Source organism: Ovis canadensis, chromosome 24 (assembly GCF_042477335.2).
Source record: "Ovis canadensis isolate MfBH-ARS-UI-01 breed Bighorn chromosome 24, ARS-UI_OviCan_v2, whole genome shotgun sequence".
NCBI lineage: Eukaryota > Metazoa > Chordata > Mammalia > Artiodactyla > Bovidae > Ovis > Ovis canadensis.
In genome coordinates, this window is record NC_091268.1 from 33267457 (window position 1) to 33291021 (window position 23565).

A 23565-nucleotide genomic window follows, 5' to 3' on the forward strand; every position below is an offset into this window, starting at 1 on the left:
GGAGTTGGTGATGGACAGGGAGGCCTGGCGTGCTACAGTCCATGGGGTCACAAAGAGCTGAACATGACTGAGCAACTGTACTGAACTGAACTGAACTGACACATGTACAGAAAGGCTCCTTGGAGTCAAAAGTTGGAGGGTAATTCCAGGCCATAGTGAATCTTGCTCCTCCCAGAAGACTTCACATTGAGATTCAAATGGTGTGCATGAGATTAGCCACACCTTAATGGCTAAAGTGTACTTGTGCTTCCCAGGGGAGGGTCCTGAGACAAATTAACCAGTGTGGAACAGAGCAAGGTGATTGACCTGAGGGAAGACAGACCTGGAGAAATGCCCCTTATAAAGTATTTAAACTTCCCAGAGGCTTGACTGTCTCTCTGAGCTCGCCCATGAGCCTTTCTGCATGTACTTTTCCTTTCAATAAACTTTTAACTTTACTCTTTACCTCTGCCTGCCTCCTCGCCTGAATTCATTCTTGACTAGGCAGGCAAGACTAGGGAACTTAGCCCTAACTGCTGGCCCCTGTGGTCCAGTGGTTAGGACTCCAGTTTGGGAAACTAAGACCCTGCTTCCAGCTACCACTTGCTGCTGCTTGTTGCAAGCTGTCACTTCCTGCTGCATGCATCCAAAATCAATACTTCAGTGAAGTTGGAGAAAAATAAAAATAGAAACATATTTTAACACACATCGACTGTTAGAAAGTGATAAATCTTAGGGAGGAAGATCGAGCAGGGAACAGTGGGTAGGAAATGTCGGATGGAAAGGATACCACTTTCAATGAGGTAGTGGGTTGAAGGCTCCATGAGCGGAGCCGTGTGGAAGGAGCTTCCTGGCAGAGGATCTGAAAGATGACCTGAAGCAGCACTGGCCAGAGCCAGCCTGAGAGCTTGTTAATATTTAGAAATTTTGCAACTCCGGTCGGTTGAAACTTGTGGGAATCGAAACTGGCCATGGTGGGAATTTTTAACCATAGGTACTGGCAAACACTGTAAGTCACTTGTGCGGTTTTTGTTCTCAGAGAACCAGTTTACCAACAGCCCCACCCCAAGCCAGAACTTAAATCCCACAAGGAGACCACAGTGGCTGCTGCCCAATAAGCCTGGTGAGTACTGATTCCGAGACTGCCTTTGACTCTAAGTGACTCAGGCAACAGAGGAGGCTTCGTTATTCTTAGTAGCTTTATTTAGATGTAATTCACATACCAAAAAATTCACTCAAGTGTGCAATTATTCGTATTACTGTTAATTTCTTTTGGTAAGTTTAGAGTCCATGGGGTCACAAAGTCCATGGGGTCACAAAAAGTATGACACGACTGAGTGACAACTGAATTGAACTGAAGTTTATAGAGATGTGCAGTCATGGCCACATTCCAAGTTTAGAACATTTCCAACAAAGAGATTCCTTGTGTCCAGTTCCTCTAGGCAATTGCCAAACTTCTTCTTGTCTACTTCCTGTCTCTGGAGGGTTTTGCACAGAAAAGGGACATGACTTGATTTATATTGTTGTCACTTTTGTCTCCTTTCTGCCAGAATATAATAAAGTTCCTGTTCTCTTTCTGGATTAGATGGTGACCTGAATTTTCAGGGAAAATATCCCCTAGGTCCAGGACCCTCCAGGCACTGGGGTTGGAATTGCTTCTCCCAGCTGTGAAAAAAGGTTGCCGGGCCACTTTCGCTGGCTCAAGTGTGCTGACCAGCTGACGCCATGTGTCCTCGGCTAGCTTCAGGCTCTGCCCTCTCTTGGCTGCATTTGGGGCCAAAGTTCCTCCGGAGGCTGAGTTAGCACATTGCCTTTACCAGCGTTCCTGGGAGCCTGAACGTTTACAGGCACAAAGGCCTGCATTCCGCTGAAGTAAAACCTGAAGTCTTCACATTTTCTGGGTTCAAGAACAAGGTACAGTGAAGAGAAATGCTCGGCAGGAGGTGTCAGCTGCCCCAGGCCTTTACAGATTAAGCCTAAAGGGGGCAGGGCCGGAAATGGGGCTTTGTACACTTAGGAAGGAAGCCTGAAATTCTAACTACCAGCTGTCAAGGGACCCCAGGAATCCAGGAGAGAAAGGAAGAGGAAAGGGCTTGGGGCAGAGTTCTGGAGAGGTAAGGAGCAAGGGAGGGAGGTGAGGGAAAGGGAGTTCTGAAGCTGCAGCCACCAGCCCCAGCCCGGCCACACAGGGGCTAAGGTCTAGCTTTCTCGGAGGTGAGACCTGGAAGTCACTTTTCCTCTCCATGCCTCACTTTCTTTATCTGTAAAATAGAGAACATAACACATTACACAGTTATGAGAATTTAAGGAAGTAACATTTATAAAGCACTTTTCAAATGCTCAAGAAGATGACAGTTATTGCTTTTCTTGTTATCCTGGCACATTATTATTGTTGTCTTAGTCATGTTGGCTACTATACAAAAATACCGCATTCTAGGTGGTTTAAACAACATTTGTATGTCATAGTTCTAGAGGCTGGAAAGTTCAAGATCAAGGCACCATGGGCAGATTGGTATCTGGTGAGGGCCTGTTTCCTGGTTCATAGTTCTAGCCTCAGCAAGCAGAAGGAAGGAGGGAGTTCTCTGGGATCTCTTTTTTAAGGGCTCCACCCTCATGACCTAATCACCAATCAGCAGCCTCACCTCCTCACACCATTACATTTGAGGTTAGGATTAAATTACATATGGGGGGAGCACAAACATTTAGTCTATGGCAGTTATTATTACTGCATTCTATTATTATTATTACCAAGAGGAACTTGGCAGAAAGGAAATGAATCTGGGGATATAGTCCTGTGGCCACTGCTTCATTTAAACTTTAATGTGCTCAGCTGGCCTGGGGTTCATGTTGAAGTGCAGATTCTAATTCCACAGGTCTTGGGTGAGGTCTAAGGTTCTGCCTTTGTAACCTGTTCCCAAGTAACGCTGATATCATTGGTCCATAGACCACACTCTGAATATCCAGATACTAAAACTATTCTGGTCCAATACAGTAGAGACTAGCCACGTGTAGCTTTTGGAGCATTTGAATGTGGCTGGTCTCAACCAAAGTGTGCCTTTAATGAAAAATGCACATTGTATTTCAAAGACTTAAGAACAACAGAACATAAAATATCTCTAATAATGTCTTCTGATATTGATTACATGTTTGAAATTATGGGATACAGCTAGTGTCAACTGAAAAATTAGTCACAACTTGAAAGCAGAGAATTATTTTATTTGGTGGGAATGTTAAGGACTCCCAGCCCAGGAGGCAGCATCTCAGGAGCCCTAAGAAAATTGCTCTGAGGAGGCAGGAAAGGGAGTCAGGCTATATACAAGTTTGGAACAAAGTGGGCAGGCAGTATAAACATCAAAGATTATTAAATATGGAAAACCAGATAATTCACTCCTTTCATATGCCCCTCTGGAGGAAATGGCAACCCACTCCAGTAATCTTGCCTGAAGAATTCCGTGGACAGAGGAGCCTGGCAGGCTACAGTCCATGGGGTTGCAAAGAGTCAGACATGACTGAGCAACTCTCACTCACTCACTCATATGCCCCTCAGCTGTCTGGGGCCAAACCCTGATTTTTGATTATTTACATCCTTAATTCCTTGTTCACCATAAGGAATGGCAGATGTAGTGGCCGGTTGCTTCTTGCATTTCCCACCCCTCCCCCAGCTCCTCAGCAATCACCATAGGGAGCTTAGAATCTGCTGGATGGCAGGCATTGCATTCCCTCTGGGGAGCCCTCATTCACATTTGGAGGCCCCAAATCACTGATGGTTGTGACATTTCTTGCCCACTGATATGGCAAGAAGTATTCCATTCCGCAAGGGCTTCCCTTGTGGCTCAGCTGGTAAAGAATCCGCCTGCAATGTGGGACACCTGGGTTCAATCCCTGGGTTGGGAAGATCCCTTGGAGAAGGGAATGGCTACCCACTCCAGTATTCTGGCCTGGAGAATTCCATGAACTGTATAGTCCATGGGGTCACAAAGAGTCAGACACAACTGAGTGACTTTCATTTCACTTCATTCCATTCCATTTCACAATAGTTAAATAAAATGTATTCACCTGTTTCTTTTTCTTTTTTAATGAAACTGCCAGAGAATTGTGCATTACAGGAGGAGGTGTGGTTCATATCACATTTCTTTTGGAAGGTGCTGCCCTGGAGCTTTCTTCAGACTTGTCAGGCCAGTTCAGGATTTACCAAAGGCTTTTTGAGGGATTCAGTTTGAAGGAATGAGCCTTGGAAGGTGGGCTCTGAGTTCCTGCCCCCCACAGAGATCCAACAGGCCATGCAAGGTGGAAGAGATGAACCTCAGACCCAGGGAGGAGAAATGATCAAAATCACACCATGGAACTCAGATTAGAGCCCAAGACTCTGCTCTACAAGCCAATATGTGCTGTGGTCACCCTAGGGCTGACCACAGGTTTCTCTCCAACCTCAGTGTCTCCCTAAAGCCCAAAATTCACGATGACATTCTCTCTCTTCTTTGATGACAGGCAGGAGGCAACATGAGGCTATGGCTAAGAGAACTGGTCCTCCAGGCACTGAGAAATGCCCGGGGTATCTATGGGTCTCATGGGCAGCCACCACCTCTTCCTGTCCCTCAGAAGATTGTGGCCACCTGGGAAGCCATCAGCCTGGGCAGGCAGCCAGTGCCTGAGTATTTCAACTTTGCCCATGATGTGCTGGACGTGTGGAGTCAGCTGGAAAAGGTGAAGCTCACGGTGTCCTAGGGTCCAACTTGGGCATCAGATTCCACCTTCACAAAACCCCAGTGAGACTCGAGGCTACAAGACATGTGTACATTTTGGCTTGAGAGTTTTGCAAGTCTTAAAATTTAAACTGTGAGCATTTAAGCCTTAAAAAAGCTATTATGACCAAGGTTTTGAGCCTTAGACACCCCTACCAAATCCCTAGTATTCTTACATTCCTAAACCCAAATTACATGGGGAGAGAGTTACACCCCAATTAAATCAATGATTTGATTTCCTTCAAATCATTCTGAGCAAGTGAAAGAGAAAGTTTTGTATTACTACTAATCTGTTTTTAGTCTCTTCCTCACATTGGGTCCGTCCCTTTTAAATGAGGAGAGAGCTTGGCTCAGGCTCAAAGCTTTTCACAGATCACAGCAAATACATAGGATTGAATTCAGATGATCTTGATTTCCTTGTGTGTCTCAGTGCATTTGCTTCCTTCTTTATCCTCCCTTCCTTGTGTGTCTGTTGTGCCTCTCTTTGTACTCTGTGTCAAAGATACCTTTTGTTTATAGTAGGAGAATATAAACTTTATCTCCAAGAAATTTATTTATGTTAATTTTAAGAAGAGCTTGCTTAAAGAAAAAAAGATGAGATAAGTAATATTGTGAGTAGATGCAGTAATAGTCTACTGTTAGTGGATATGGTAAAATGTATGGGGGTGGTATGAGAATGACTGAGATGTAAAAGTAAGTTTTGCTGTCAGATAGATGTGCTTTATTTGCTTGAAGCATGACCTTGAGCAAATTGCTAGGCTCCTTGGATCTCAGTTGTCTCATCTATAAAAACAGAGTTATACAGTATGCCAACTGGAGCTGTGAGAATTAAATGAGAAGTAAGAGATGGGGTTAGGGTGCTCCTTTAATATCTTCAAAGTGTAAGATTTTGTTAAAAAATAAAACCACACTAAGCTCATCCAGTGCTTCCCTGAAATGATCTTCCTGTCAGGCTCTACAGTCCCTGGATTTCATAAGCCCACAGGCTATTGTATAGCTAAAGTGGCCCCAGCTCCTTGCCTGTAGAGTGGGGATGACAGCAGCTCCCTCCTGCCTTGGAGAAGGCAATGGCAACCCACTCCAGTATTCTTGCCTGGAGAATCCCATGGACAGAGGAGCCTGGTGGGCTACAGTCCATGGGGTCACAAAGAGTCAGATGGGACTGAAGAGACTTAGCATGCATGCGTGCAAGCTCACCCTTAGAAGACTTTTCCTAATGAAAAAAATCAAACAAAGAGGGTTAAGTCAGCAAAAATGATGGAATAACGACTTTCTGAAATTTTATTCTCCATAAAAGCAAAACAAAAACTTAGTCATAATCAACTTTTCAGAACTCTAGAAACTAACTAAAGACTAGAGTAATCCAGGGAATGTATACTAAAGACACTCTGGTTAACATCTGGGTGTATCTCAATGGGAATGCCCCAGAGATATTACCTCATTATGCAAAAATTACATATCCTTCGTGACTATTCTGAAAATGGTAAAATACATCTGATGAAATTTAACTTTCAGTAGCCAAGAACGACCAGAAAATAATTATGTATTACATTATGCATACATTTAAAAGCTTACCATGAAATTAAAAGATGATAATCACGATGGTATGATCACTCACCTAGAGCCAGATATCCTGGAATCCGAAGACAATTGGGCCTTAGAAAGCATCACTACGAACAAGCTAGTGAAGGTGACGGCATTCCAGTTGAGCTATTTCAAATCCTGAAAGATGATGCTGTGAAAGTGCTGCACTCAATATTCCAGCACATTTGGAAAACTCAACAGTGGCCACAGCACTAGAAAAGGGCAGTTTTCATCCCAATCCCAAAGAAAGGCAATGCCAAAGAATGCTCAAACTACCACACAAGTGCACTCATCTCACACACTAGTAAAGTAATGCTCAAAATTCTCCAAGCCAGGCTTCAGCAATAAGTGAACATGAACTTCCAGATGTTCAAGCTGGTTTTAGAAAAGACAGAGGAGCCAGAGATCAAATTGCCAACATCCACTGGATCATGGAAAAAGCAAGAGAGTTCCAGAAAAACATCTATTTCTGCTTTATTGACTATGCCAAAGCCTTTGACTGTGTGGATAACAATAAACTGTGGAAAATTCTGAAAGAGATGGGAATACCAGACTACCTGACCTGCTTCTTGAGAAATCTATATGCAGGTCAAGAGGCAACAGTTAGAAGTGGACATGGAACAACAGACTGGTTCCAAATAGGAAAAGAGTACGTCAAGGCTCTATACTGTCACCCTGTTTATTTAACTTACATGCAGAGTACATCATAAGAAACGCTGGGCTGGAAGAAGCACAAGCTGGAATCAAGACTGCCGGGAGAAATATCAATAACCTCAGATATGCAGATGACACCACCCTTATGGCAGAAAGTGAAGAGGAACTCAAAAGCCTCTTGATGAAAGTGAAAGAGGAGAGTGAAAAAATTGACTTAAAGCTCAACATTCAGAAAATAAAGATCATGGCATCTGGTCCCATCACTTCATGGCAAATAGATGGGGAAACAGTGGAAACAGTGTCAGACTTTATTTTGGGGGCTCCCAAATCACTGCAGATGGTGACTGCAGCCATGAAATTAAAAGACGCTTACTCCTTGGAAGGAAAGTTATGACCAACCTAAATAGCATATTCAAAAGCAGAGACTTTACTTTGCCAACAAAGGTCCGTCTAGTCAAGGCTATGGTTTTTCCAGTGGTCATGTATGGATGTGAGAGTTGGACTGTGAAGAAAGCTGAGCACCAAAGAATTGATGCTTTTGAGCTGTGGTGTTGGAGAAGACTCTTGAGAGTCCCTTGAACTGCAAGGAGATCCAACCAGTCCATTCTAAAGGAGATCAGTCCTGGGTGTTCTTTGGAAGGAATGATGCTAAAGCTGAAACTTTAATACTTTGGCCACCTCATGCGAAGAGTTGACTCATGGAAAAGGCTCTGATGCTGGGAGGGATTGGGGGCAGGAAGAGAAGGGGACAACAGAGGATGAGATGGTTGGATGGCATCACTGACTCGATGGACATGAGTCTGAGTAAACTCTGTGAGTTGGTGATGGACAGGGAGGCCTGGCATGCTGCAATTCATGGGGTCACAAAGAGTTGGACATGACTGAGCAACTGAACTAAACTGAATTGAAAAGCTTACCTGAAGTCTCTTTTGTAAAGGAATAGTATGAATAAGTTGATCTGTATGTTTTAAAAACTGACATGTTATTAAGGCAGAAATTATAAAGTTGCAAAAAAATGACAATATATACCAAATTGATCTACATACTCAATGTAAGCTTTATCAAAATTCCAGTAGACTTCTTTGCAAAAATATACAGTCTTGTCCAAACAGCCATGTGGAAATACAAGGAACCCATAATAACCAAAACAATCTTGAAAAAGAAGCACAAACCTGGTGGACACACACTTTCTTATTTCAAAACCTACCTCAAAGTTACAGTAATCAAGACTGTGTGGGGAAAAAAAGAAGACAATCTGGTACTGGCATAAGGATAGGCATAGATGAATGGGATAAACCTAAGGATCAGAAATACACCCATAAATCTATGGTCAGTCAGTTTTCAACAAAGGTGCCAAGAAAATTAAATGGGGAAAGAATTGTCCTTCCAATTAATGGTGCTGGCACAACTGTATATTCACATGCAAAAAAAGAAGGTGATCCCTACCTCACACCACATACAAGAATTAACTAAAAAATGGATCAAAGATCTAAATGAAGGAGAAAAAAACTAAAATTCTTAGAAGAAAATATAGGTGCATATCCTGGATTAGGTAATAGTTTCTAAAATATAAGCAATGAATGAAAGAAAGTAGATAAACTGAATTTCATGAAAATTTCTAGCATTTGTAGGTCAAAATGAGAAGACACCCCACAAAATCACATATCTGAGATATATAATTTGTGTGTATATGTGTGTGTGAGTTTATACATATATATATGTATATATATAGCACATAGGAGTACGTCAAGGCTGTATATTGTCAACCTGCTTATTTAACTTATATACAGAGTACATCATGACAAATACTGGGCTGGAAGAAGCACAAGCTGGAATCAAGATTGCCAGGAGAAATATCAATAACCTCAGATATGCAGATGACACCACCCTTATGGTAGAAAGCAAAGGGAGGTCACAGAACAGTGTGAATCTTAGGCTATCTTTTGCATTAAAAAGATGGGATGGAAAAAAAGAACATATTTACGTTTGCCTAAAGATTCACTGAAAAGATTTGTAAGAAATTAATAATATTGGTTGCTCATTGAGACAGGTAAAGTGGGGAGCAGGATAGGCACAGTGTGGAAGAAGCCTTCTTAACGTATGTCTTTTCATATCATTTTGATTTTTTAACCCTGTGAATTTAATAACTATTGTAAAAAAAATTTAAAAACAGAAGAGCAAGCAAACAAAAATCCTCACCCATTGTTTCCATCTATTTTTGCCTATACAACTCTCTAGGCTGGGCACCGGCCCCCAATCCCTGCCTTCTGGTGGGTTGATGGTACAGGAGCAGAGGTCAAGTGGAGCTTTGAAGAGCTGGGAGAGCAATCTAGGAAGGCGGCTAATGTGCTGGAGGGTGCCTGTGGCCTGCAGCCTGGAGACAGAATGATGCTGGTGCTCCCGCGGCTCCCGGAGTGGTGGCTGGTCAGTGTGGCTTGTATGCGGACAGGTCAGTGAGCAAGGCCGAGACTCCCAGTTGGGGCTAATACAACCTGCCTGAGTTTGGGCAGCCTCCACAATGTCTGGGAGATGGAGCAAGTCAAACCTCATGTGGAGTTTTGTTTACTTCCCCTTTACCCACCAATCACAACATGATTGTGTACAGGGGCCAGATAGCACCGTAATTGATCAAAGCAGGTCAATATGTGTTTTGCTGAATGTTTTCACTTTTGTCTCAGGTTCAAAGGATTTGTTAACAAAATAAGCCAGTCATTATATGCAAATAAAGAATACAGATAAGTATTAGAGAATTATCTAGCTTACTTTCAACATACCAACATTAAAAGAAAAGAGAAGTAGAGCAGAGAATACATCACCAAATTGGGTTTTGACCAACATTCAGACTTAAACAGCCCTGGGAAGCCCCATGTCACAGCACATTTGGAGTCCCAACTGGGAAAGGGTCCCAGGCAGTGCGACGACTCCATGGGTGAGACTTCAAAGATTGCAATTCAGTGTTCTGTTTATAATCCCAGGACTACGAAAACTGATATCATCATCAATATGTGACCAAATTGCAAGCCTGGTTTCATGTTAATGCTGTTTGTTTTGTCTTGTAAAACTTAGAATGTTGCTAAGTCTGAGGTTTGGTTGGCCAGACCCCCTCTGGGGGCTCAACAATCTCAAGATTTATCCGCCATCTTATCTTCGGTGCTGTAAGTCTTGCATTCACAGCAGGCAGTCACTCCCAGTCAGGGCAGTGTCCCAGAAGGTTAGAAGCAAGGTCAGAGGACTGCTGTGTTTTGTCTCTGAAGCCTAAACAAGACTATTCATTTAATTTCCCTAATAGTGTGAGGCAGCAGGGAGTGCTGAGGACTGTGATGAACTGGAGCTCACATTCCTCACCCATCAGGGATGACTGCTCTCTTGAACATATTGATCTTCAGATGTGTCTTTCCACAAAGGAGGAGAGGCCAAAGGATATAGCCCTCAGAGCCCCAAAAGCCTCTGCTGGCTCTGTCTTATGCATATGTTGAAAGGGCTGGAGCTTTTAGGCTGATTTTTCAAAAGTAAGACATCTACTTTTGGTGGAGTGCTAGTTTCTCCATCCCCTAGGAACTTTCTACCACTTAGAATGTCATCCACTCCCTTCCAGTCATATCTGTAGAACAATCTACCTGAAATTTGTTGTCACAAATGTTTGTAAATCAGTAAAAACTCATGTCAGAAAATTAACTTTCCTGTATGATCAAGTTTAATCCAACCATTTTGTGAATAGGTTGTACTCCCCAAAATTTTATTTTAACATATTTTTAGACAATAAATAAAAGTGAGCACCATTACAGAGTATCCAGCTCTGAAGAAAAGAAACAGGCACACAGGTTTGGGGACTTCTCCATATTCTGCCATGAATATAAAATCCATTGAAATGAGGACTGAGGTAAGGGAGCTCCTAAAGACCTGCTGTGCTCCAGGCACTGTGTTAGGTGCCTTGCATGATCGAAACTTCTCTTTGCAGTATTATTATCATTTTTTTCTGGAAAGATAACTGGAAAATGACTCCAGTGTCCCCAGTTATACATGTACCCTATTTCTCTGTCGTCCAAGTAGCTCAAGACCATGTTCTCCATTGCCACATCAAGTCTAGCATCTTGTTCATCTCCAAGGCTACACAACCTGAATGACCTCATTCTCACATCCCCACATTCTCCTGATAAGCACTTGTCACTTTTCTTCCAGGCTATGGTGTTCACCTCGTTTCTCTTGCTGACAGCTCCGGCTGTCCACCATCTGCCTGGGCTGCCAAAGCTCCGGATAGAACAGACTTGTATTAGAAACAGCTAAAACAGAGAGGTGGAGTGAAGAGCCAAACTGCTCAGCTCCCAAAGTGTTCATGCTGGGCTTTAAGCCCTGTAAAGTTTGGGAGATAAAGAGAAAGGAAATGAAGGTTTTGTTTGGACTCCACCCGATTTGGGATTGGCCTTTCCTCTGTCTTCTGTCCTCTTTCACTGGGTGGCCAATTATTTTGGATCTCTTTCTTCTCGTCTGTGAAATGAGAATGTTGGACTCAGTGGAGTGTGGAGTGTTTACAGCCTGCATTCTGAGATGTTCAAGTGGTTTTTCAAGTGTCTGATTAAAATTTGCCCCTGCTTTCTGCTTTCTTATCACTTTCCCTTGAGAGTAATGGGGCCATGGAGCCCCCACTGCTATACCCTTGCCCCCACCCCAAGTGATCCACACCCAATGCTAAGATTCACTGTAGCCTTTTGTTTGAAAAGCCTGAAAAAGCATTGAACTAGGTAATCTCTGCCTGTGTGCTTGCTAAGTCACTTCAGTCATGTCCAACTCTTTGAGACCCTGTAGACTGTAGCCTGCCAGGCTCCTCTTTCCATGGGATTTTCCAGGCAAGTATAATGGAGTGGGTTGCCATTTCTTTCTCCAGGTAATTTCTAGGACAATGTAATATAGTGTTAAAGATCATGGAGATTTAAGGTTACCACTGCGCCTGGGTTCACAGTCACAGCGCTACAACATTTTAGCTGTGTGATCCTGGGCTAGTTCATTTATTTAAGGCATAAAGGTCTAGGTCTTAATGTTTTGAATCTGCCAAATGGGTTTAATGATTACATCTACTTTCCAGGGTTGTAAGAATTAAATGAAATAATGCATGCAAAGTTCTTAGCATGTATAAATGCCCTGTAAATATTCTCTGAATTTCAATATGTTATCATTAATAGTGCCTTTTTCCAGTTCAGGCATTCTAAGTATCTCTGGCCCTTTCCTGCTTCTATCTGGGAATATCTGGTCTGGACCTGTTTACGGGGGTCTTCCCTGTCGCCCAATCAACATCCCCTCTCTGTGTGGTATCAGGGGCCGTCATGATTCCTGGCATCTCTCAGCTGACAGAAAAAGACCTCAAATTTCGGCTGCAGGCATCCAGAGCCAAGGCCATTATCACCAGTGACTCCTTGGCTCCACGGGTGGATGCCATTAGCGCCGACTGCCCTTCCCTTCAGACCAAGCTGCTTGTGTCAGACAGCTATCGGCCAGGCTGGATGAACTTCAGGGAACTCCTCTGGTAAGTTGGAACTCTCCAGAGGAGAGCATAAAAATGAGGCCAAAGCATATCCCCCTGCGTAAAAAGAATGCATTTCTAATTGCACATGGAAAGAGTGAATCAGAAAGGTGAAGCACTTTGGAAGCCAGACAGACCTGAGACCTAATCCCGGTGACTACCTGAAGTTCCTTCAGTGTTCCTCACTTAGTCAGTACTGGAATTGTCCCTAGATTTTTTTGTGCATTTGCCTCTATGATGTGGTAGTAAATACAGATTATCAGCTGGAGTAAGTGAGATTATTTACATGATGCACTTAGTACATAGTAGGTGGTCAATTAATAATCCGATTTCTTCCATGTGTTGAGTGCTAAATGTATTCTGAACTGTGGTGTTGGAGAAGACTCTTGAGAGTCCTTTGGACTGCAGGGAGATCTAACCAGTCCATCCTAAAGGAAATCAGTCCTAAATATTCATTGGGAGGACTGATATTGAAGCTGAAACTCCAGTACTTTGGCCACCTCATGCGAAGAGTTGACTCATTGGAAAAGACCCTGATGCTGGGAAAGATTGAAGGCAGAAGAAGGGGATGACAGAGGATGAGATGGTTGGATGGCATCACTGACTCAATGGACCTGAGTTTGAGTAAAGTCCGGGATTTGGTGATGGACAGGGAGGCCAGGCGTGCTGCAGTCCATGGGGTCGCAAAGAGTCAGACACGACTGAGTGGCTGAACGGAACTGAACTGAATGTATTCCAGGTGTTGTGCTGGGTTAGCATTCACCTCCATTCAATCTTGCAACAAAAACTTAGTGAACACCTGTTTTGGTGTTGTGCTGGGTTAGCATTCACCTCCATTCAATCTTGCAACAAAAACTTAGTGAACACCTGTTTTGTGACAAGCATGGTGTTTAATACTCGGACAATAATGAATCAGCATTGTCTTATTTAATCCTTGAAAAACCCTATAAAGTGCACTTTACTCTAATTTTTCAGATGATGAAACTGAGACCTGGAAAGATAAAATGACATGTTTGAGATGATGATAAGTAATGAAGTCAAGGTTGGGACAGAACCAAAGCCATTTGCTTTTCAGTGAGGACTCATGGAAATCTAACTGGGCATTTGAAACATTGTCTTGACTGGAGGCCAGAACTAAAATGGGTCCCTCACCTGGGCCTGCACTGTTAAGTCACAAATGCTTGTCTTCATAGATAAGGGGCACCAGATTCACCTGCTAGTTCACTTAAAAAAAATTTTTTTTTTTACTAATCTCAGCATTTGTCTCTTGTCCCTAGCTTAAAAGAAAACTTTGTCACTTGCATTTAATTGTATTATAATTTTGGGGATTATAAGACTCACAAGCATAGGTTATAAATAATGTGTCCTTTATTTTATAAAATATTATATTTCCAACATATGGCATTGTCTATACTTTCCTTATATTCCAATATAATCATAAGCAGCTGAAAGTTGAACAGAAAATAATCAATATATCTAAGAAATATAGTTAGATACAAAGGTATATTTTAAAGTTTGAGGACATGGTAAATGATTTTTTGAATGTCCTTCCTACACTAGAATATAAACTTTCCACCATAAAATTATGGGAAATTATTTATTTATATATTTGAGTGTGTGCTTAGTCACTTCCATTGTGTCTGACTCTTTGTGACCCTATGGACTGGAGCCCATCAGACTCTTCTGTCCATGGGATTCTCCAGGCAAGAATACTGGAGTGGGTGGCCATGCCCTCTTCCAGGGGATCTTCCTGATCCAGGGATCAAACTCTCATCTCTCATGTCTCCTGCATTGGCAGGTAGGTTCTTTGCCAGTAGCACCACCTGGGAAGCCCCATTTATTTATTTATTTTGGGGTGAGGTTTGAAATACAGATTTTAAGGTCCCACATCTGACCTACTTAACCAGACATACCTGAACAAGGGCCCAGATCCTTATAGTCAGTGATCTGCCCACGTGATTTTGATGAGCTGTCAGGTTGGTCTGAATCAGCAGGCTCGCAATTTTGATGGTTATTAGAATTACGTAAGGAACTTAGAAAGAAAAAAAACAGTGCCCAGGCCCACCAACAAAGATTCTGAATCCATTTTCTTCAGCTTGGAGCCCAGGGAATAGTATTTCTTTCAAAAAACCTATCAGGTGATCCTAAGATGTATTCAGGATTGAGAAAAGGTGAGTTAGAACATTCTCCAGATCACAAACCTTTTAGGAATTACCCACATCTCAAAACTCCAAATTTAGGGAACACTTAGGAAAACAACTCTAAATTACCAGGAACTGAGCTAGAACTCCAGAGAAGGCAGTGGCAACCCACTCCAGTATTCTTGCCTGGAGAATCCCAGGAACAGAGGAGCTTAGTGGGCTGCCATCTATGGGGTCGCACAAAGTCGGACACAACTGAAGCGACTTAGCAGCAGCAGCAGCAGATGCAGAACTCATAAATGCTGGTTCCACCAGAAGGTCTCATGCCTTAATAAAAGCACAGGTTTCTTTTGAGTGAGTCATTTAATTATTCTGAGCCTCAATTTCCTTATGTGCAAATGGTTATAACCTCATGAGATAATTGTAGGGGTCAGAGATAACTCACGCTGGAGCTTCTAGCAGGTACCTCACACATGGTATTTATCAAATGTAGCCTGTCTTGTTGTTCTAAGTATTACCGTGACTGTGACTGCTGGCACTGCTAGCAGTACCCTTGTAATATTTTTATATTTTACAGGGAGGCATCCACAGAACACAACTGTGCAAGGACCAGGAGTCAAGACCCAGTGGCCATCTACTTCACAAGTGGCACGACTGGGACCCCCAAGATGGTCGAGCATACCCAGGCCAGCTACGGACTGGGTTTTGTGGCCAGTGGGAGGTACCAGGGGTTAGCTTTTCTGGTGGGTCCAAGGAACCTAAAAGTAGGTCGGTGAGCTGGAGGAGTGTGGGTGAGGGGGAAAGTGGCAGCAGTCGAAGTTAGGAGCTAACAAAGGTGCAAATCAGGTAAGGATCAGAAGGCTTTGGGCTTTACTTTGAGTGAGGTGAGAAGCAATTGGAGGTGTTTCTGATTTGTTTGTTTGTTTGTTTGTTTTTAAGTGTGGTAAACTACATGTACCATTAAATTTACCATTTTAAACATTTTAAGTATATAGTTCAGTGTCATTAAATAAATTCACAGTTTTGTGCAATCATCCCCACTGTTCAACTGCAAAACTTTTTCATCTTGCAAATCTGAAACCCTGTATCTGCTGTACAAAAGCTTCCTAATGCCTCCTATCCCCAGCCCTGAAACAACCATTCTACTTTCTATCATAAAGAATTTGACTCCTCTGGGAACCTCATAAAAGTAAAATGATACAATATTTTTCCTTTTGTGTCTTACTTATTCTACTAAGCATAACGCCTTCAAGGTTCATTCATGTTGTAGCCTATGTAAGAATCTCCTTCTTTTTTAGAACTGAATAAAGTTCCATTGTGTCTATACTAATATTGCTTATCCATTGTTTATCCACTGATGGACATGTGGATTGCTCCCACCTTTTAGCTGTTGTCAATAGTGCTGCTGTGAACATGGGTGTACAAATATCTGTTCAATTCTTCTGGATATATAATCAGAAGTAGAATTGCTGGATAATATGGTGAGCCTATGTAATTTTTTGAGGAACACTGGAGTATTCTGAGCAGAGGAGTGGCAAGATCTGATTTGCTTTTTTTTTTTTAAGGGTAACTCAGAATATTGGGTTAAGAATAAACTATAGGAGACAAAGGTGAAGCAGAGGGCCACTTAAGAAGCCAGTGCATTGAGAGGCAAAGGTGGAGGCTTGCCTGGGGGAATAGCAGTGGAAGGAGTGAGAGGAAGTATGATCCTGAAAGTATTTTGAATGCAGACCTAATAAGATTTGATGAGAGGTGAGAGACAAACCTCAAGGATGATGCCAAGTTTATGCTTATACTTACTAAACTATAAGCTCCTACAAATGAGACAAATCATTCATTTCTCTACCTTCAATGGTAAGGGCAGGATAAATACTGAATAAATATTGACTGAATAAATAAAGTGCCCTTCCACATTATATTGAGATTATCTGTTCCCTTATATATCACTCTCAGTAGACTGTGAAGTCTTTGGAAGCAGCACATTTGTCTTTTTGATTCTAGCCTAGGACATAGGAATGTAGAAGATGCTCAATAAATGCTTTGGAGGCAGTTTGGCTTTATGGTTCTTATACAGATATGACAAGTGTGAGTGAGTGAGTAAGGCTTCAAATAGGAGAACAGACTAATGTAATTCTTTCTAAAGGTAGAAACTTTGCCGAGGGTTCTGATTTTCTCTAATTTTTGGCAGGAGGTGGGTGGCCTTGACCAAATCAGACATCTTCTGGAACACAACTGACACTGGCTGGGTGAAGGCAGCCTGGACTCTCTTCTCTGCCTGGCCTAATGGATCTTGCATTTTTGTGCATGAATTGCCCCGGGTTGATGCCAAATTTATCCTAAATGTAAGAGGCAAAAACACTGTTTCTGTGTTGGGTATAAATTAGATGAGTGGAATATCAATTTTGAGTGTGCAGGATAAAACGCATGAATCAGTGACTATAAAGTTTCTTTGATGTTGACATTAACCCCAAAGTCTCCCAGGACCTTCCATAATCTGGTTCATGCCCTCCTGGTTGTCTTGAATCATTGCCCATCCTCTAGCTATATTCCTAGACATAAGACCACTTAACATCTCAAAACCTTTGCATGTTCTATTTGTTTTTTTGTGGGATGCCTTTTCTGGTACTACTTTCTTCCTTGTGCTCTTGTCAAAAGCAGAGTTATTTCTCAAAACCTTGGGGGAAAATTATAACCTACTCCTCAACGTTGTGTGCTGCTGTCCAAGGAGCTTAGCATAGATAGTTCACCCCACCCTAGGTTCTCCAGCCCATCCTTCTAGGGTTTTCTCATAATCAATATCCCCAGTGAAGATATAGGGCATCTTTCTTCTGCCCTCTACATCCTAACCACAATTTTTTTAAAATATCAGAGGAACCATCTACCCATGCTCTTTGCATTGAGGCAAGATGTATAACATGGTGGCTAATAGAACAGGCTGGGTCATTAGTCAGACATGGCCTTTGATCCTATATCTTCCATTTGCTTGCTGTGTTTTCTTGGGAAAGTCACATAATCTCCTTGAGCCTCATGTTTCTCGTTGGCAGGGAAGAAAGGGAAAATATAGTTCTAGAGAGCTGTTATGAGGGTTAAATAATAATAGGCATATAGCCTGGCATGTAGTAGGTTCTTAACATATATTAATTATTTTATCATCATTATCAAACTCACCATCATTATTACTCATCCAGGGCTTGATAGACCAATGTGTGCCTTCTCCCTCCACTTCCCCTAACTGAAGTAGTGTGTTAGTCATCTACTGCTGTGTAGTAAATTACTCCAAAATATATTAATTAAAAAGGGGTTTCCCTGGTGGCTCAGTGGTAAAGAATCCACCTTCCAATGCAGGAGACACAGGTTCAATCCCTGAGTTGGGAAGATCACCTGGAGAAGGAAATTGTAAACAGCTCCAGTATTCTTGCCTCAAGAGAGTCAGACACGACTCAGTGACTAAAACAACATAGAAATGTAAAGCACAAATATTTATTATCTCATAGTTTCTGATGATCGGGAATCTGGGATCAGCTTCCAGGTGGTTCTGGATCTGGGTTTCTCAAAGGGTTGCAGTCAAGATGTCATAAAGCTATACTCATGTTGATAGTGGCATTATTCTTAATTGTCAAAAGGTGGAAGCAATCCAAGTTCTATCAACCCAGATAAAATGTGACACAAACTTGCAATGGATTATTATTCTGCCTTTAAAAAAAAGGTAATTCTGCTACATAATACATCATGTTGAAAACATTATGTTAAGTGAAATAATATATAGGACAGAAGGACAGATAATATATAAATACCATGGATGGAGGAGCCTGGTGGGCTGCAGTCCATGGGGTCGTGAAGAGTTGGACACGACTGAGCGATTTCACTTTCACTTTTCACTTTCAAGAATTGGAGAAGGAAATGGCAACCCACTCCAGTGTTCTTGCCTGGAGAATCCCAGGGACGGGGGAGTCTGGTGGGAGGCCATCTATGGGGTCACACAGAGTCAGACACAACTGAAGCGACTTAGCAGCGGCAGCAGCAGAGTAATCAAATTTATGGAAACAAAGTAGATGGTCAGATGATGGGGGGGAGGGGAAATAAGGACTTACCATGTAACAGGTAGAGGGTTTTAGTTTGGGAAGATTACAAAAAGTTCTAGAGGTGAATGGTGGTGATGATTGCAAAAGAGCATGAATTTACTTAATACCACTGGACTGTACTTAAAAATAGTTAAAATGGTAAATTTTCTGTTATGTTTATCACAATAATAAGAGAAAAGATGTCAGCTAGGGCTGCAGCTATCTTGAGATTTGACTGGGATTGGAGATTATGTTTTAAACTGCCCTTACGTAGGTTTTAGAAAATTCCAATTCCTCACTGGTTCTTAGCCAGAAGCTTCAGTTGCTCACTACAAGAACTTGTCCATTGGATGACTGGAGTGTACTCACAACACAGCAGCTTGTTTTTCCCAGAGTGAAGGAGCCAAGAGACAGAGAAAACAGTGACAATGCCCAAGGTGGAAGCTGTAGTCCTGATGCCACATCTGTGTTAGGCTATTGGTCACGTACACCAAATTTGGTACATTGTGGGAGGGGACCCAGTTTGAATACTGGTAGGTAGAAATCATTTCAGGCCATCTTGGAGGCTGGGTCCATATGGCGTTTTCAACTTTTCTCCTCTGGTAATGGGAATATAAAGACCCAATTCACCCACTCCCCCTCCATGAAATCCCACCCTCATAACTCTAAGAAGATCTCCACACTTTGTTTTTGTTCAGACTCTGTCCAGGTTTCCGATCACCACCCTCTGTTGTGTCCCCACGATCTTCCGTCTGCTTGTGCAGGAGGATCTAACCAGGTATGGCCCATCTTTTTGGTGCTTTGGTGCTTTTAGATACCCAAGTACCTAAATATATAGCATAGGTACCCCTTATAACATGTGTCCCCTCTTATTCCAATTTTCTTTCTCTCAGTGTCTCTCTTTCTCTCTCTCACACACACATGTACACACATACTCACAAGTATAAATAACCATATCCTTTGTAGACACCTCTTAGGAATGAACTTCTGGCCCCCAGGAATTTGCAACCAAATGGAACTGAACTGAGTAGAACTAAACAGTTTCAAATTTCGGTGCTTACGCCCATATGCCCATAGGCCATTCCCTCAGCAATGAGATTAGATAAATTGATGGATAATTGTTAATCACCTGTGGAATAGGTTTGTGGCCAGAGCCTTAGGTCTGGTGGGACTAACAAGTCCACCACAATAGAAGCTCCATCCGTAGTCCCATACTGACTCCAGCCAGCCATTCTCAAGTGAATGCCACTGGGCAACCAACAGGTGACAAGACCCTGCAGATGGCTCCTATCCTGGGTGAATCCAAAGCAACATCTTCTGATAGGGCAAGTTTCACTGCTGGGTTGGGTAGAGAGAGGCCCATTCCCATTGATAACCTACTGACCCTCATCTCTGTCTCCTTTGTCTATTCTCTCCCAAATAATGGGAGTTGCCCCAATCCCCTTATCTTCCCTAATCCCATATATCTGATCATAAAGTGCCTAAGAGAGTAAGTTCTTCCATGATTCTCAAGGTTAATTCTTCTATGATGTAAGAATTCTTCTATCCTTCGATATATTGTAAATATTTACACAGCATGATTTGATCAAAAGCAGGCTTAGAATGATTTGTTTAAGCAGAAAGTGATTGAAAGATACTTGGTAATATTAGGTAATAGCCAAACCAATTCAATCCAAAGGGGAAAATGATCACAAATTTATTTACAGTCTCTGATCTTTCACATTTTGAATAATTTGTTGAATACTTTTGCAACATTTATTTAATATCTGTCAGAATTTTGGGGTTTCTAAAGGGCTACTTTCTATCTTCTTAGTTGTTAATTGATTTCTCTTTTTCACAGGTGGTTGTCCTAACCAACTTATTATCAATCAGTTTGTTTGCAACTAAATCATTTTGACCAATTCACGTGGAATTCACCATTGTTATGACAAAACCTATTGTATGAGGTTCTGATTTTATTTCAAACTCAGATAAGATTTTTTTTTTTTTTTTTTTTTCTGTCCATGCCTGCAAGGTCAGGGTACTTGGGGCAGATTTATAATCTTTGTAAGTATGGGAGCCTATGCTTTAGTGCCTTGAGCTGTCTTCCAGCAGTGCTAAAGTGTGGTGTTGGGCATGGGGATTCTGACATATGTGGCCTTGTTTTTTTGGCTGTGAAAGGTACCAGTTTCAGAGCTTGAGACACTGTGTAACCGGAGGGGAGGCCCTGACTCCTGATGTGAGGGAAAAGTGGAAGAGCCAGACGGGCCTGGAGCTGCATGAAGGCTACGGCCAGTCTGAAACCGTGAGTGCTGCCAGGCCGGTCCCTGCCTAGGTCACCTCCATTTGAGCCCTCCGCCAGTCAGTAGGGATAGCTGGTCTGCAGAGCCTCCTGCATTTCTGGCTGTCATCTCTGTGACACCTTTAGGGACTGCCCTGTCCATGAGGAGGAGAAGTGAAGTCACTCAGTTGTGTCTGACTCTTTGCGACCCCATGAACTGTAGCCCACCAGGCTCCTCCGTCCATGGGATTTTCCAGGCAAGAGTACTGGAGTGGGTTGCCATTTCCTTCTCCAGGGGATCTTCCCGACCCAGGGATTGAACCCGGGTCTCCTGCATTGCAGGCAGACGCTTTACCATCTGAGCCACCAAGGAAATCTATTCCCCATTCACAAGGAGGAGAAGCTAGTGACAAAACACTCGCTTTTGTTAGAAACACAATCGGCCTTTCTTCTCTTTTGTCTTAAAGGTAATTTAATTTCACAATGACACCATAGCCAGCAAACTAACGCTCATGGCTGAGGTGTTCATCTCCACCAGGACAGCCCATGTCCGTCTCTGGTCAGAGCCCAGTCTTAAACAGCATTCTCTACAGCCACCTGGGCACAGACTTGGTGGTCAGTTGAATCTTTTAGCTTCGTGACTACTTAAGTTCTTTATGTGTGAGTGTCCATTTGAGTTCAATAAGGGTTTGTTCTCTATGGAAAGAACTGAAGGAAGAAAGGAAGCAAAGGGAGGGAAGGAAGGAGGGAAAGATGAAAGGAAGAAGAAAGGAGACAGAGTTTGAAGGCAGAGTGAAAGGAAAGGCACAGACCAGGAAGGAGACTAAGGAGATAAGCCTCCTCCTTATTGGTTCTGGTTTCTCTTCAGGTTCTAATCTGTGCCAATCCAAAAGGGATGAAAATCAAGTCAGGATCCATGGGGAAAGCGTCCCCACCATATGACGTGCAGGTAGGCAGCCTCTCCCAACTGTTGATAAGGCTTGAAGAAGAGAGCAAACACACATATCTGGATTAGCAATAGCAAACAGCTGGCAGGGTGGCCTGGCTGTATAGACATCAAGACACCATCCTGTGATTTCTCTGCCAGGTTGTAGATGAGGAAGGCAATATCTTACCTCCTGGAGAAGAAGGGAATGTTGCTATCCGTGTCAGACCCACCAGGCCCTTCTGTTTCTTCACTTGCTATTTGGTAAGTAACAGGGAATGGCCATTTTCACAGCAATTGCACTGTGCCAAGCATGGTGCTCCATGCTTTATAAGTATTTGTTTACCTTTTGCAATAACTGCATGAGTTGGCACTAATATTGATAAGATGTTATTATCAATAAGGAAGCTGTTATAGAAAGATGACGTGACTTATCCAATATTGAACACTTAGGACTATATGTACAGGACATGGGATTTAAATGTAATGTGTCTAAGGGCACATGCCATCATTTTAATGATGAGATAAGGGCAACTCAATCATTTTAATGATGATAAAATCAAGGTTCAGAGAAGGAAAGGGACTTATCAAAGGTCACATTAAAGTTTCTTATAAGAGCCTAGTTTTCAGGACTCTGCCTTGAGTCTTGTGTGGATAAGGGTTTGCTGTCAGGGCTTGGGTCCTGGGTTTTCAGTGCAAGTTTCTGTGATAATCCAGTAATTAATTCCCCTTATACCTACCTTGGGTGGTGTTTATAACGGATTCTATTTTCTCCAAACTCTTTCTCTACAAAACTCTGCTGACCTGGTTCTCAATCCTGGATGCTCATTAGTAGCAGCTTGGAAGCTTCATACATTACTGATACTCCAATTCCAAGTCAGTGAGAGGCAACTTTCTGAGAATGGACCTCAGCTCCCCAGGTGATCCATATGTGTGGCCCAACTTTATAGGAGCTCCATCTGCTGTGTATACGAGGCCATCAGTCAGCAGCAATATTGGAAGAAGCAGATGAAAAATAGTCCATTTGTTTTTGAAATGCTGTACACGTATTTTGTGACTTTTCTGTGATTACAAGAGGAAAATCTTTCATGATATTCCATTTAAAGTCATAGAAAGCTACCTACAAAACAACAACAAGATAGTAATTCCATCAAGCAGAGATGATGTGAAATTTTAAATGTATTTCCTTCTAATCATTTTTGTAAACAAGAGTAAATCCTTGACTTTCCTGAAGAATTTTTTCTGTATTCACTGAGTACCTACTTCATGCCACTAAGTATTCAGCACTGGACAGGAAAGATAAGATCCTTGTCCTCACAGGGCTTCCATATAGGACTGGACCTTTGTGAGTCTGTGATCATGCCATTGAGAGTCAATGTAAAGTTTTTTCCTAACAAGAACATTTCCTTTTTTCAATTCATCCTAGCATTAGCTGTTAGTTTTGTTTCTGGGTGATTTTTAGCAAAGAAAATTCTTAAAGTGTTTAATCTCTTCATGAGAATCATGGAACATTGAAAATTAATAGAGGTTGTCAGGCCAGAGTTGCTCTGTGAATGCTGAGTTGTCAGTAGGACTGATCAGGTAAGCTCATCCCCCTTCATTACTGTGTACATTCCAAATAGCTGAGATTATACTTGACAATCACTAATGTGCCTACATCAATTTTATGCCCAGTGTAAGGAATTTACTTATTTTCCTATGGAA

The 23565-nt window shown here is 42.3% G+C and overlaps 1 protein-coding gene across 13 annotated transcripts in view; it reads left to right on the forward strand.

The window, feature by feature from the left end:
• The first annotated feature begins 908 nt into the window (after window positions 1-908).
• Window positions 909-23565, forward strand: part of ACSM5 (acyl-CoA synthetase medium chain family member 5) — a 50370-nt gene continuing 27713 nt past the window's right edge. For 3 of the 13 annotated variants that reach the window (XR_011252685.1, XR_011252683.1, XM_069570270.1), the window contains exons 1-10: window positions 1752-2093; window positions 4468-4683; window positions 9198-9408; window positions 12270-12477; window positions 15193-15336; window positions 16804-16957; window positions 19375-19454; window positions 20837-20960; window positions 21805-21885; window positions 22024-22125. Coding sequence is in view for 6 of the 13 variants with exons in the window: in XM_069570270.1 (XP_069426371.1) it covers window positions 4480-4683; window positions 9198-9408; window positions 12270-12477; window positions 15193-15336; window positions 16804-16957; window positions 19375-19454; window positions 20837-20960; window positions 21805-21885; window positions 22024-22125 (1308 nt within the window). In the remaining 7 variants the exon portion in view is untranslated. Of the gene's footprint in view, window positions 1103-1563; window positions 2094-4467; window positions 4684-9197; window positions 9409-12269; window positions 12478-15192; window positions 15337-16803; window positions 16958-19374; window positions 19455-20836; window positions 20961-21804; window positions 21886-22023; window positions 22126-23565 lie in introns of those variants that run through there. The other 10 variants (XR_011252684.1, XM_069570271.1, XR_011252689.1 and 7 more) reach the window with 7 other exon arrangements.